General features: G+C 34.7%; 1 protein-coding gene across 5 annotated transcripts in view; it reads right to left on the bottom strand.

Moving 5' to 3' along the window:
• Positions 1 to 16,328, bottom strand: part of trhde.1 (thyrotropin releasing hormone degrading enzyme, tandem duplicate 1) — a 202,266-nt gene that overhangs the window by 70,137 nt on the left and 115,801 nt on the right. For 4 of the 5 annotated variants that reach the window (XR_015483140.1, XM_087248252.1, XM_087248251.1 and 1 more), the window contains 2 exons: positions 14,353 to 14,490; positions 11,459 to 11,524 (listed from right to left, as the gene is read on the bottom strand). Coding sequence is in view for 3 of the 5 variants with exons in the window: in XM_087248252.1 (XP_087104378.1) it covers positions 11,459 to 11,524; positions 14,353 to 14,490 (204 nt within the window). In the remaining 2 variants the exon portion in view is untranslated. Of the gene's footprint in view, positions 1 to 4,096; positions 7,018 to 7,062; positions 7,649 to 7,722; positions 11,525 to 14,352; positions 14,491 to 16,328 lie in introns of those variants that run through there. The other variant, XR_015483141.2, reaches the window with a different exon arrangement.

Genomic DNA, 16,328 nt, shown 5'->3' with positions numbered 1-16,328 from the left:
GATTCCTTCAGTGAATAAAAAAGTAATACTGTTAAACTGTTCTCCAATGTGTATTACATTTACCACTATATACAGTATGTCATTACAGTTTTTCTCAGTCACTTTGGTGCATTTCTCACAACACGATTTACATTTGCACAACAGTTATTGCATTTCTCATTCCTTATAAAAATTGCATATGCTTTTGCAAAAATTAACTAAACTTGTGAATGCTGAATAGCCATTCCATATAAAACCAATAGTCCTCATTTCGTTACTTGAGTCATTACGTACAAAACTATTGAACTAGTTGTCAAAATCTGTTAAGCTAATTTTATAAAACAATTTTAAATCTTTTTTCCTAAAAATGTCTTTTAAGTTGAACAATTTCATGAATGATTTACAGACCTGTGTATGTTGTAGGTTCAGTTGGAATATGTACTGCAATATTGTTTACAGTTAAGCACAGCTCTACCTAAAGGAAGTTTATGTTTGTTGTAAATAAGAGTGTATTTTTTTTTCTTCTGCCCAATGCTGTGAATAGATTCGAATTGCAAAGAGCAAATGCAGTAAAAAGGTGAAACATACATGTTCAGTGTCTTGTACTCAGATACCTCACTAAATGCAGTGATGTCTTACTTTTCTGTAGTTTTCAAATGGCTGTGTAAATAGTATCTAGAGCTGTCTTAAGCATTTTCAGGAAGTGTCACCAAAAATTTTTGCATTGGAAAAAATGTGTTATCGTCATAATGAAAACATGACAAAGCCATTTGACTATCTTGTTTATAAACAATGTTGTCAGGAATTTTCATCTTCATGACACTGACACTTCCATTGACATCAATACTTGCTTTTGAGGAATGAGCTATCCATTTTGAGCAAGTGACATGCTTTTGCAGGTTATCCACTAGGTTTTGCAGTTAGTTCTAATTGTTTTAAAAATCGCATTAACTATTGTGCAAATGTAAATAGTGTGAATTTTATCTAGTAAACATTTTAATTGGAACAAAATCAATTTATTGTTTGACCTATTATTCTAAAATTCTGATAGTACATGGTTTATATTGGCCTTAACCTCACTTCATTTTAGCTTTCAGGAGACAATTATATTGTCTGTTTTTATTTTCATTAGGTCAATCAGCATGAGCAATTCTGAGTGTTTTAGTGGATTTAAAAATAATTAGTGTCAATTTATTAGTTTTAATGTATATTTTTGCATACTTTAATAAGCTGTCTAAGCAGCTGTTGTCTTAGTTGTCTAACTAAGCCTAAGCTAAGAATATTCATTTAATTTAGATATAATTGGTCAAACAACATATTATTTATTGACATTTTTACAATATTAAATGAATCAATTCACATGCATGATGAGTTTTGGAAACATTTCACTCTAAGTCAACAAAGTGTATATAAAACGAAATAAATCATACTTAATATGTTCTAATCCAAGTGTCTCAATTTCAAACACAGACAAATATGCACTAAAAAGTGGAAGTAATGAATGTGTTGTGTATTATTGAAGCAAAGACACCAGTGGGTGTTCATTTGACTGCTAAAAGACTTTAATCTGTTAAACAGCGGCAGCTCTTCATTATCAGTCGTATTCTGCCCCGCAGTCTCAGTGATACAGGTGGTGGGCGACATGAAGATGAAGGAGTCTGATCCTGGAAAGCACATTTACATTCATCTGATAAGAACATCTGGTGGGAGGCCTTTTCCCCGCTTTACCAGATTCCTTGATAACTTTTGACTGACCGTGAGCGATAAACCCATCAAGTGTAAACTGCTCCATGTTTCATGTTGAGTCGATAGATCAAGCTGACAAAATAAATAAGTATATATATATATATCTGAAAGATGGAATTACTGTAATTCTTCTCAAACCAAATTTTGCAGAATGATCAAGCTGCTCTGTGATAACAAAATTATATTATTGACTTTATGAAAAAAAAAATCTAAACAAAACATAAAAGTAGTCTAAAATCACTTTTCATTTTAACATTATTACATTTTAACACATTAACACTCTGGTTAAGTATCTATGATGTAAACAGATGGTTTGATTAGCTTATTCCAGCTTTATTAAATTCATTCAAAGTAAACACAAATTGATTTAAGAAATGTGGAATTTTACAATGTTAGTCGCCTGACTGAAGTTCAGTATAGACATGCTGAATAGAAATTTGCATACGCCTTGGTCTGTCTGCATGTACAGCATAACAAATAATAAACTGCACTTGAAGTTTTAGTAAAAAATTAACAATGAAACACCCAATACCGTACAAAATTTGCAACACAATTTCACAGCAATTTGTAACTTTTTGATTCAGTGACTACTTCATATGAATTAGTATAATGTATTTTATATATTTGAGTAAGATTTGCATATTCCCAGTGATGATTGGGTTTAGGGATGGGATTTGGATGCATATTTCATTTTAAAACAAAATGAAATAAATTAGAAACCTCTACATTGTAAAACATTATATGAACAATTAGTTATGACAGCATATGTTTTTAGCTAATTGTAACATATTAAACTAAGTTAGTAATGTTCTAACTTACTAAGTTATGCGAGCAGTTTTAAGTCAGTTTAACATAATACAGTTCAATGGAATCATAAAGTGAACTTGGTTTAGCTTAAAAACTTAAGGCAACTAGGACATTTTATATTGTAACAATTAGTAAAATAAGGGCATTTACATTACAGATTGGGTTGATATATGCTACCAAAACAAAGAAAAAAATATTAATGTGTGAAATCGGCATGTAATGACATGTGCCATGAATCAGTCATATTTATTCTAATTGCAACACTTGTAAACATCTTAATCATAATATTAGCCCCTTTAACACAGTGATACTGATTCCATAACAACCTTATTGGTAAATTTAAAAAAAAGTGCTATTCACACAGGTAAGGACTTTCTGGAGTTGTTCTGGAAAAGATCATTCACACATCCATTCTAAAATACCGGTACATTCATTAATCAGAAATGATCTCTAAACGGCTGCGCTTGTATTTGTAAGCATAGAAGGAGTTGGGCTTCTGTTGATGGTTTCACTTTTATTTTAAAGCTTTATTATTCATGCAGCTGCCTTTTTTCCAGAGACATCCAAAGGCAGAACCGAGAACCGCAGCAAAATGTTTACACACTTGACTACATTACAAATTCTGTGGATGGATAAGTTGTGATGAAAACATATTGAGGAACACTTTTGCATGTTATGATGTTTATCATGAATATTTTCTGGATAATTTTTTATCCAGATGGCATTAAGAAGGAACGTAGAATTGTTAGTTAACTAATATCTAGCTGCTAAATGTGTCAGGAAAAAGGCTTTTATTTTTATAAACAAAACGGATGTGAATGAACCTGAATGTTCGGATTGGCTGGAGTAGACGCCTCACGTCAGCACGTTCTAATCGTGAACACTCTTTCTGGCAATTTTCTTTCTGCGTTCACAAAGTGCAAGGAAAAATTGCCGGACGAATTTATCGTTATTTTCAAATTAGGTCTGTTCACACATTTGCCAGTAATTTTCCGGAAAGGTCTGCATGTGTGAAAGGGGCAATTGTCTTATTCAGAATTAGGTAAATTATTAGATGCCTGATGTTCATGAAAATGTACCTACTGAAACCATCATTCATCACCATTAATTAAAGTGAGACTGCACACAAATCTCATTGGCTCTTTTGTGTATTTTGATGCACCAGTTTTGAATTCCAAGTTTGTGACTAAATAACTGAACAGTCAAAACAGTTGGATTTTTGAAAGTCATAAGAGTGAGCAGATGAAGACAGGGTTGGTTATTTTGGAGTGGCCAATTCTTTTAATGAGGCAATTGCTTCAGTCTTTGCTTCCTGAATCGAATCTGCTTGTTCAAACGTGGACAGGAGTCATGCTGAGAGGTCTGCGCAAATTGCATTGGGATCCTGAAAACGTGACTCGGTCCAGCTGGCCTTCTTCTCTCTACATGCTCTGCTGAGCTCTCAGAGAGTCTGGGATTTGAGTCTGGAGCTGCACCAGATTCATGTTACCATCCTGATGAATCTGTTTTAAGCAAGACCAATTCCTTCCTTCCTCTCTCTCTCTTTCTCTCTTTTTATATCTTTGGTAAAGGTATTCCCCTGAGGCAGAGTGACCATGTGGCATAAACCTGCCTCTGATAGGGCCGTCACAGTGTGTTGTCATTATTTTGACACTGATTTGTTCTGCAGGAGGAAAGAGGAGTAAAAATAAATCCAGTCATTCAGTCAGTCAGTCAAATGTGAGTAATATGTTTGTGTGTGTATGTGTAGGCCACAGAAATTGACACAAATTGTGAAGGCCCAGAAAGTTTTGTGCATCATCTACTCCTAGATTTTCTCAAACTTTCCATTTTCTTAAACTTCAATATTTTGAAGTGGTAAAATTAATTAGAAATTAAAATCAATCAATCAATCCATCCATCCATCCATCCACCCTCCCACCAACCAACCAACCAACCAACCAATCAATCAATCAATCAATCAATCAATCAATCAATCAATCAATCAATCAATCAATCAATCAATCAATCAATCAATCAATCAATCAATCAATCAATCAATCAATCAATCAATCAATCAATCAATCAATCAATCAACAAACCAACCAACCAACCAACCAACCAATCAATCAACCAGGATCCCATCTACAGGAGAAAAATGTTACATGCTAATCAGCTATTCAGTCATCTAACATCAATTATTTTTCCCCCAGTGTTATAAATATGCCATTGTTCATTTGCCGGATCGTATTTTTCTTTTTTGGATTTGGCTCTATTTAGAGTAAAGTGGCAAGATATTAATTTTCAGCCTTAACACCTGAGATCATCGATCGGCCTGCTATGTTGTTGTGTTTATTTCCTCCATTTGGACAATTATTGACATTTTCATACAGTTTAAAGAATCTTGACACAGTGGAGTTTATTAACAAGGTGATAAATCCACGTGAAAGCATTGAATATAAACTCTGTTTTGTGTCAATCTTTAGTTTGATGTGATTTATTGCTTTTGGATTCATTTGCCAGCTTGTTTTGAACTGATTTTCATCCGATTACTGTTTATTTAAAATTTAAAAAATGGACTCTCACCCTCTAAATATTTTTAATAAACTATATTGCTAAAATAAGTGTCAATTAAATAATTAATTATTTAGATTCCCTGCAATAAACAACTTTTGTCCTTCAAAGTGTAACTTTTATTAAATGTTAAAATTAAAAGTGTGAATTTAAATAAAAAGGTATCGTATCTGTGCCTTTTTTGATGCATTTTTTTTTTTACATTCTTGTTTTGTCTTTCTGTTTTGAAATCTAGTTTATTATATTTTTAAGCATGTTAAATTTATATGGTTATCTTAAAAACATGGTCTTTGAATAAAGTTTGCCATCCTTTTTCATGGATTTTTCATGGATTATTTTATCAATAAATCATTAAGTAAATAAATAAATGGCTGTATTTCTTGGGAAAATGTTTAGTATGATTTAATATAATGATTATGACTGCCTAACACTTATTGGCTAATAGCTGCATTTTGCAGGTGTATGTGGACATTAAATTGTATAATTCAACCTTGTCCCTGGCATCCAATTTCATTCTGCAAGTAGAAATCGTCTGCTGAATGAGATTGTTGCAGTATGAAATACCCACTTGGCTAATTTGCATACATTTGCATAGCAGCGAGGGACCACTCAAAGCTATTTTATGTTGGTGTTGACATTTTCCACTCTGCTTGGCCTAAAAGTGTGTATTTTAATGCCTGTGTTGCTACCCACCACAGTTTAGTGACCAAACGTGCTTACAGAGAGACAGAAAAGAGAGATACACACAGACAGCCAAAGCACAGTGAGTCGTCATCTATGTAGTAAGACAGCACACAAACCTAACTTAAACTATATGTGAGTGATCTGGAATGTTCTACATTATTGTCTATATTGTCCTACTCGTGCATGGAAGTTGACTAGTAACAGTAAGTCGGTTAGCATATGTTGCTAAACACTTCACTAGCACAGACAAAGACTGAAAGATTTTAACCTAAAGACATTTGCAAAAAAAAAAAAGAAAAAAAAGGAGCTTCAGGGGTAATTAATGCATTGGTGCTCTTTAAAAAGGGGGATAAGGGATTGGAAAGTATACAAAAAAGCATTTGAAAAATACCTCCTGATAAAAGACAACATCCGCCATTCTCCAATTCTCGTACTGCTCTCCTGACAAAAATGCTTGCAGCACACACACAACTTTGCTGTAGTGGCCCTGACAGGATCGCAACAAACCCCGTAGATTATAGCACACGCAATCATGAATAATTAAGAAGCTGGCTCTTCTCATAGGATTAGAAAACTCCACTATATATAATAATGAGAATTAACCGCTGCATCATCTTTGCACTTGCAGTTTTGCGCTACATTGCCGATTTTGATCCCAACCCAAAAATAATTTTAAACCCGGAAGCTGAAATTAGCTGACAAAAGCTCATAATTATCCAGTTTTTCCCACAATTAAAGTTGACAGGTGCTAACATTGTCTTAACTGATGCTCAACACACACAAATTTGTTAAAATCTACAAAAAAGTACTCGAGGGTTTCGTAAACCTTTAACATTCATAAAAAGTGACAATCCATACAATGATATGATTCAACAATCAATCTGATTCAACACAAATGTAACCAGTGGTGGAAAGAGTACTAAAAAAACATTCTCAGGTAAAAGTACCATTACTTGTCAAATAATGTAGTGCAAGTAGAGTAAAAGTGTTTTACCACTTAGGGTGTGAGTAAAAAGTAGTCCTTCTAAAAGTATTCAAGAATAATGGGTAATATGCTGTGGAAAAGATGCCACCTTGTAGCCTGCAAATTACCAGTGTAGCTTAGTGTCATACTTGTAAAATTGTTTCGCATTGTAAGTTAAATTATTTGTCATTGGACACTACATTTAAAATATGAGATTCATTTATTGTGAGAACATCGAGCACTAATATACTGTATGCACCTATGACAAGCTGACAGAAAGCAGGCTGATGTGCTAACATGTAGAGCAATATATGTGTAACCTAACGGACAAAAATTTTGCTGTGCACTATAGAATATGTTAACACTTTGAGTCCTGACTAACAAGCTACGAGTGTCTAGCAAACCAAACCATATATGATCTATGCAGTTTGTACATGTATTTGAAAACGTAACATTCTGTAGAGGCAGCACAGTGGTTGAGTTTTTCATGGGTTTCCTCTGAGTGCTCCCACAGACATGTGGTGCGGTATAGGTGAATTGAATAAATCAAAATTGGCCATTGCTTATGAGTGCGTGTGTCAATGCGAAAGTGTATGGGTGTTTCCCAGTACTGAGCTGCAGCTAGAAGGGCATCAGCTGCGTAAAACACATGCACAAAATAGTTGCAGGTTCATTCTGCAACACTGATAAATAAATAAATTAGCCAAAGGAAAATGAATGAATAAATTAACATTCTGTAGTGCATTTAGTTATTGTTTAAAGCAGTTTGGTGATTTCAGTCATCATACAGTAGGCATCCTTCATCTTCGCATCAGTAACATGCAGTCTCTTGGTCAATGAGTGTAATGATTTTGCATCTTTTTATACACTTTTAATGCGTCCACACAATACATGTTTGATACATTTATAAAGTGTCTATGCCTAAAATGTACTCAAGTAAAAGTACATATGTTGAAACTACCTATTAAAGTTTTATTCCAGAGAAAAACTACTCAATTACAGTAATTTAAGAATTTAAACAAAGATTAAGATCAGTCACTGTGGTATTTTAGGAAGTTAACCTTGTTATGAGCCTAAGATCAGTTCCTCAAACACTGACTAATAGGAGCACAGTTATATTACAGCTCACACAGGATACTATTGTAGACATGCAGCTTTCTCTCTGGTTTTATGAAAGTTTTACCTTAACTACTTAACTTTTTATGCACATGCATAAGAATGATGAGTGAATGAGGCAATCTTTCCATCCCTAGTCTACACTAGACACTAGACACACAGCTTAAATTGGATCTCATTTCATAAGTCAAAAAAAGATTCCATTATGAATGTTGTGTAAGTAATTAATTCACTGTAATTAGCAGTGGCTAGTTATTCTTCAGAGACTTTTTAGGATTAAATAATATCCTAAATGACCCTTCATCGGGTTTTATAACCGCATTCAGTTCTGTCTCCTGATTCTGCAAAGTCAAATTACTTATAAAGGGAGACAAAAGATTGATCGCTTTCGATATGTAAATCCCCCTGAGCTAGAACACAAGATTTCTAAGAGAGCCTTCACCACCAGAGTCAAAGCAGATCATAAATAATTCATTATTCATCCAACTAAATGAGTTCCCTCAAAAGTAATACGAGAAGAAATATGTCTACAATTTTCCTGCATATGAAAAGTAATTTGGAGGCAATGGAGGCAGAATGTTTGGTGAGGTGCTGTGTTTACCTATTCTTCTCATCAATCACTCAGAGACAGACAGAGATGCTGAAAGTTCCCACAAGAGAGAGACAGAAAACAGTAATAATGAGGCGGAACAGCCTAGCCGGAGGGAGAAGAAGAGGAAGACGGGGAAAAATGGATGCTCTCTGTGTTCCAGGATGTTGGCAAATTGAATCGAGGAGTATCTGGCGATTTCATCTGTGTTCAGAGCAGATTATTATCCCACAACATCCACGGGGATTTCACAGAGTGTCTTTCTCCAAGTCAGGAACCCGCTGAGAGCCGACAAACAGGAATTCAGGGAAGGAGAAGCTTCAAATCACACCCGGAGGATGAAGAAGGACTGTAACGCACTGGAGTTTATTTCTCCCGGGCAGAAGCACACTTGTCCTCTGCTATTCACAGGTCACGATTTCACATTTCCAGGCGGAATGACTATTTCTTCCATCCCATAATATGATCCATCTGAAAGTGGCTTTAAAAGCGATGGGCAGTGTGTGTAAATGACATGGCGGAGCTTCATCACTCCAGCAGTAGACTTCATTTATGACTCCCACTACTCTTTACAAGAGACATTCATCCTCCGCCCCAGCAGCGCATCCACCATTTACCAATGAAGACACCCTCGTGCTCACAGAAAGAGAGAGAGCAAGATGGGTAATGGACTTCAATCTGTCTGCTGTTTAAGTATTCTGAAGAGTTCAGCTTCACGTCTGTCTGCTGCTCCAATATTGGAGAGACACGAGGAGGAGAAGAGATGCCACACAGAGCAAAAGAGAGACACTGAGAGAATGAAATCAGCTTCAGTCAACAGAGGCAGGCAGACAGCAGAGGAGAGAACAGAGCTGATTACAGACACGGACATGTTGAATGAAGCAAGTCTTCTCTTGAACACTAGAACCACCAAAGGGTACATTTTTACATTTCCAAATGTACATAACAGACCTTTAATAAAACATTAAAGTCTCGCAGTCATTGACTTTTGCTAAAATAGTCTCAATCACAAATTCCAGACAAAACCAAATTCAAAAAATGGGGCACTTATATCTAAAAGCACCAGCACGAGTTTAATTTACATGCTCTATATAATACCTGCATTTATGCAATGCTTATGTTTTAACCTTGTATGTTGCTAGGCAATGACTTTCGCTCACTGAAGTAGTGGTTATAATAAATGCATAAAGTAACAATGAGTAAAAGAAGGCAATATGTAGAGGTATTAGAAGCACACAATGCCAGAAATGATGGAGAATCTTATTGTAGGGAAATAAGTGATGTGTCCTGAGTCACCTCAGTATCTGACAGCTCATTTGACAGCTCATCCAGAGCCCCCGAGACACAGTGAATGATACAATTTAGATGTTTTAGCCAAATTATGAATGTTTAAACTGTAGAGTTGTTCTCTTATTTAAACTTTTAATTATAAAACTAACCATATTAATAGTCAATTAGGTGAAACGGTGAGCTTGAATTTGTCATTGCACCATACATCATATGCAGTGTGGTAATACACATCTCACATCTTAATATACTGTATGATTAACAAAACTGCATTGTAATTTTACACCACACAAAATATGTATTTCCTTACTTCTAAATCTTGGTGTTGATGCAGACTTTAGCTTATACACCCTAGCATTCTAAAAGTGTGTCATCTGCAATGAAAAGCCTCAAATTAAAACAACAGGATAAAATTACAGTTGATGACTACACATAATCATTTCATGGCTCCAGACCCTTCTTTGTTAACACAGTGGCGTAATACAGTGAAATAATATTTGTTTAGCCTCGTGTGTGGGTAAAATGTACACGCACTGGCAGTTTTAGTGTTATTAACACAGACTGCAGAGTATTCAGGGGAATTTAAGAGGTGTATTTTTGCTGAAATACGAAGCGCGTATGTGCAAATGTTATATCTGTAAATTTGTACATTATTACATTTGTATTTATGCAACAACAACAACACAAAAAACATGACCTGATTGTGCCATTAATAGCAATAAAAACAACAACAACAACATCAAAAGTAACCCAGAAATTCACTGTGAAACTGACAGATTTTTTGAAAGCATCAAAGTCATAAAGAAATGAAATAAGAAGTTACGGATGTTTTATCTGCATCTAAAAGGTGATGAATTTGTGAGTTTTTCACCTTTGTAACTGCACATCTCTGTAAAAACACATTAAAGCATGAAGGAGTTGTGCCTAATTTACATTTATTACAGATTTACTTCTAACCTGCAGCCTTTTTGTTTACTGCTCAGGTCCTTTAACCACATTTCAGCATGCAGTCTGATACAGCAGCCATATGGTGTCCAGAAAAGTCACTAATATTACATCACAGATGTGCTGTTCACTCTCCAGGGCGTCTGGACTGAGACGGATAGGGAAAGAGCTTGAGGAAAAACTACAAAATACTATATAAAGGCTCACACTGAAACTTCAGCCCTGGACTTTCATATTCAGTTTAAACACAATAGCAGACCTGTGCTTTAATGAAGATAATGTTTTTCCCCATATATGAAGAATGAAGACACATGTTTATCTTCTGATTGTGAATGCATTCAATTAGTTTGTGAACACGTTTAATAGCTTGTCTGATTGTGTGGCTTTCACCTCAAGCTGATGGCAGCGCGTCACAAGCTGTTGTAGCTCTGAAGATAAGAAGAGCATGTAAACAGACACGCTCCTATAATCTCACAAACGCTTACGGCAGAAACCTACGTGACTTTCAGAACAATATTTGTCACAATATTCATGCTGAGAATGGTGAGAATTGTTTTTAGCACATTCAGATTCCCTAAAAATAACATTTCACAGATTTAACAAGGACTGAACTTCTGAAATAAATAATAAATTAAGACACATTTGTTGATTTTTTAAAGCAGAATGTACAATATAACATAAAGCCTTATAAGCGTGTTTGTGAGACATATTAGCAGTAGCAACACACACATGCGTGTGAAATCTTCTGTGACCACAAGGAGAAAAGATGAAAGAACGTCTTGACTTACATTGAGGGCTCTCTGGAATAGTGTTTGTCCCATGACGTTTGCCAGCATTCGGATCAGAGCAGCTCCCTGAAGAAGCACAGTAAAAACGCCTTCAGTCATTTCTTCTGCTACACACATGACTACTGTTCACATATACAGTACACTAAAACATACTTATTAAGAGGCTTAATAAAGAGGATAACCAGGTCACATGCTGGCAATTCAAATTAACTTAAACAATAATCAAAATATAACGATAGTCATAACAGGATTTGACATTATGCAGGTTTTATGCACAAATATGAAGCTTGTATTTCTCTTAAAGAAATAGTGTCTATATTATCTGATTTTACCAAGCGACAACATGCCGTGCTCCTTTGTAAAGACAATACGGAAGTTACTGAAACTGCAATTCATCGACTCGCCATTGGGGGCTGGCTCCAAGAACTCCAGATGTTCACTGACTGCAATGCTAAATTGCCCAATTTTACAGCTGATAAAAACGTTTACAGCCTGGTACAAATAATTATTTTGGTTCATATAGCTAATATTACCCTTTGTGACAACTGTGAGCGGGGTGAATGCTTTTATAACTTATCCGTTTTGTTTATATTGTTATATTAAGTCTGCATAATTAAGGGCATGGTGACTTGAGTGACAGCTAGGTCTTGCTGCTCGCCATCTCTTCAGCTCAGCTGATTCTTTCTGATTAGTTAGTGAGCTCGGCATATGCAATTGAAGTCAGAATTATTAACCCCCCCTTTGAATTTTTTTTCCTTTTTTTAAACATTTCCTAAGTGATGTTTAACAGAGCAAGAAAATGTTCACAGTATGTCAGTTAATATTTTTGGAGGAAGACTTATTTGTTTTTGTTTTTTATTTGGCTAGATTTAAAGAACCTTGTAATTTTTAAAAAAAACATTTTAGGGACAAAATTATTAGCTCCTTTAAGCTATTTTTTTCCGATAGTCTACAGAACAAACCATCATTATACAATAACTTGCCTAATTACCCTAACCTGCCTAGTTAACCTAATTACCCTAGTTAAGTCTTTAAATGTCAATTTAAGCTGTGTAGAAGTGTCTTGAAAAAGATCTAGTAAAATATTATTGACTGTCATCATAGCAAAGATAAAATCAGAGTTATTAAAACTATTATGTTTAGAAATGTGTTGAAAAAAATCTGCTCTCCATTAAACAGAAATTGGGGAAAAATTAAACAGAGGGGCGAATAATTCAGGGGGACTAATAATTCTGACTTCAACTGTATATTGTATTTTTTTTTTTATTTTTTTATGTGGCTTTACACATTCAATTTTTGTAATTATATCATACAATTATCTAATAATATGGCATACTGTGTGCACTTAATTGTGCTCACAAACCATTCAAGTTGCCTCCATTTCCAAGGTGAGTGAAATTATTATATTATCATTTCTATAAATCTATTTGTTTTACTTAAGATAATTTATCATTCATCATTTTCTTTAGAATTTGAATGCCCTCCAGAATCTGACAGATTGATTAACTGTAGGCTGTAGATCAGTCATCTGAAATGTCAGTGTTATGCCTAGATTTCAGCAATAGCCTTGCATTTACTGCATTTACTTGCTTCAGTTGCGCTTTTCAGAAACCTATGGGTGACATCACAGATACTATGTGCATGTCTTTTACAGACTATGGATTTTATATAAATGTGTCATAATTGAACTGTGAATATCATAATTCTGGTGGAATAATATTTGGTTACAAATATATTTTCTATTTTTATTTAAACAGCATTTTGCAATTTACTAATTAAAATGTATTGCATTTAGTTGGAAAAAAAATTATTATAACAGTTAAGACATTTTCCATCTAAAATAATTCTAATATTTATTTCTAATATAATTTAATAATATTAAATCTGTGTTTCATGATTCTGGTTAATCTAAACAAGGACTCCATGACACTCATCTTGCTGTGTTCTGCTATTTAATAAATGTGTATTTTTTTGTGACTTTGAGTGACTTTGACATGCTTATTCGACAGAATCTCATTCCCATCCGTCTGTGTGATGCGTGTCACTTCCTGTTAGCTCAGGGTCTCATGGGATATTTTGTGGGAGGAAGCGATGAGGCTCAATGTCACGATCACTGTAGTTTGACTGACAGAGTTCATAATGCCACAGGACTTGAGGGGAAACAGAGGCAGGGCTTGAGGAAGAACAAAAACCAATCACATTCTGGTCTTGAGTTGATTGACAGCTGGAAGGAGAGTTGATTTTTGATTGGCTTTTTTCTGCGTCTGATCTCTGACAGAGGACCAGATTTTCTCTTAAGTGCTTCCTGTGCCTTTAATGGCCTTAAGATGTCGGAGATGAGAGGATTTATTTGGGTGCTGGAGTTGTTACCAGTAAAGTGTGTTCCAGTGAGAAAGAGTAATTAAATAGATGTTGTCTGGTTTTATTGTGCCACTAAAGTCCCCAGAGTAACGAAACCTCACAATCTCTCACAATGTAACGGGTTCTTTCCTCGACTTACTTAAAAACAAGCTTTTAATTAAACTGTTTTTCTTGCCTATGTGAAGAGGCTTATAACAGCGCCACTCCATTTACTATTCACAAAGATAGATTGGGAACATTTTAGCAGGAGAAAATAACAAGCAAACTGAGGTGTTTACTGGACTTAATAAAAGATCAAGTTTTATCAGTGTGGTGAAGGCCTCACACTTAATAAAAGGCTGATTTAGACCAGCGATACTACTGTTTTGCAAAGTCATTGTTTCTCTTCAACTGGCTGCTCATAAAAAGGAAAGTAAAACATGGAATTTCACTTTACTTGTTTAGTATAAACTTGTTCAGATAAATATTAAAGGTTTACAGTCATTTCCATCATGCAGATAAAGCCTGTAGGAGCCTATGAGAGATTCTCTTGCCTTCTTATAGGCAATCCAGTCAAAGACTCTGTCGATGTCTGTGGCTTCAAACACTTGCTGAGAGATTGGGTGAGAACTGGCCAAACCGTCCAGCAACATCACCTCATGAAGGACATCAGTCAGAAACCTCTGCTTCTCCTGTGGATTAGAGACAGAGAGACATCTTATTGGGTTATTTTACAGTATCAAATGCATAACACTTTCTCATACAAGCTTCTGTTTTACTTTCAAAAGAGAACAACACTTTGATTGGCTTTATAAATTAAATTATAAAGTGTTTCTGGAAATTCCAGCTCATATTTCTTACTAGTGAAGCCTTTTTATCCATTGATATGAAGAAACATTGACTGCTATTGGGAATCAACTGGATTCACCCCTGAGAGAAACTCTGCTGCTGCATCAAATCTCTCCCTGTAGGATTGGCTATGAAGACAGGTAGTTTTGGGTCAAAGAAAAAGACCTTCATCATTAACTGTGTCTGTGGATCAGAGATTCTCCATCTCTAATACAGTCACATAAAGAAAAACTCCATTTCCATTTAAATAAAATCTGAATAGATTAGAACTGATAAAATTATATTAAAATGAGAAACTTCACCACATTAAGGCTATTTAAATCAAAAATACTATGGTACTACAATTTTTTCTTTAAATTATCTGCACAAATGAACAAACACAGCATATTATAAAATAATGATAACTGAAAGTCACAGTTAATATTAAATGCTTAATATGCTGATAATTTTTAACCTTAGTTTTGTTCTGCATTTAAAATCAAAAACACCATCAATGTAACACCACAATCTCAAGTATTTCAGTAAAACGTGACTCTGTCTTCCAGTTAGTCATTTAAAGGTGGCTTTTTGCCAGTTGCCGTATATGAAAACAGATTAAATATGAATAACATGAATTATATATGAAAGCATTACACTGCAGGTTCATCTTCTGCACATCTTCATAATGGAGCCTCTGGCAAAATCTCTGCTGACTGATCAGATTCAGAACGACTCTTTATGTTACTAGCATTTTAACATCTATGTATTGTTTGACTAAGAGAAAGCCAGCCAGATTCTCAGCTGTTATAAACATGTCTCAGTTTGATGCTCCAAATGTTTTATTACACCTTTATTCCTCCATCATTATGAATAATTCTTGGCCATTAAAGCTTTTGGCAGCTTGATTAAAAATCCCACTGAAGACATTAATCCAAGAGAGCAGGATATTTTAATCAAGGGATTTGAGCTCAAACAAACAACGTACGGAAATGAATCAAGAAACAAATGTTCATCAAAAGCGTTCATGGCTTTAAGTCAGTATAATGCAGCTTCTTTTATTAACCCAGTAAATCCTGTTCACGTGTGTGAGAGGTTCTGCTCAAAGCAAATTAATGAATTGACATGAGACATAAAATAGACTCACATGAAAGTGAGAATACAAATCAATACAGGGAATATTGAGCTGAGAATGTTGCGTGAGTTTTTACCTCATCAACAGATGAAAGTGTAGATAAAAGTGTCTGTTGGTGACAGACATGAGCTACTTCTTTTTAAGGTTATAAAAGGCAAAATTTTATTCAGTAGAATCAAACCTGAGGTATAATTATCTTAAGATATGTCTAATATATATATAAAAAAAATCCTGAAATCTGCTGCGCCAAATGGACTGCTGCAATAATTTATCCCTCATTTTCAACTTCAGAGGGAAGATCTTAAAAAAGTAGTGCTTTTTGAAACCACCAGTGTCCTAATTTCTGAGCCTTTTTATATCATTACTTACTTTAAGTGATCTTGTGGAAGAGAACAGTATTTGACATCTGTCTCTTTAATGTTTTCTGACAGACAGTCAGAATGTGCACATACAGTGTTGTACTTGTAGTCACAAGCAAATATTTTAATTAGAAACATGTAATATAGTACATCAAATACTCACAATTTGAATACATACTAATCAAAACTCAGTAGTTAATAAGTAGTGAAT

This window comes from Danio rerio, chromosome 4 (genome assembly GCF_052040795.2).
Source record: "Danio rerio strain M-AB ecotype USA chromosome 4, GRCz13ab, whole genome shotgun sequence".
In the NCBI taxonomy this organism is placed as follows: domain Eukaryota; kingdom Metazoa; phylum Chordata; class Actinopteri; order Cypriniformes; family Danionidae; genus Danio; species Danio rerio.
The sequence above is the reverse complement of the archived record's forward strand: the minus strand, read 5'-3'. Positions and strand labels throughout refer to the sequence as shown.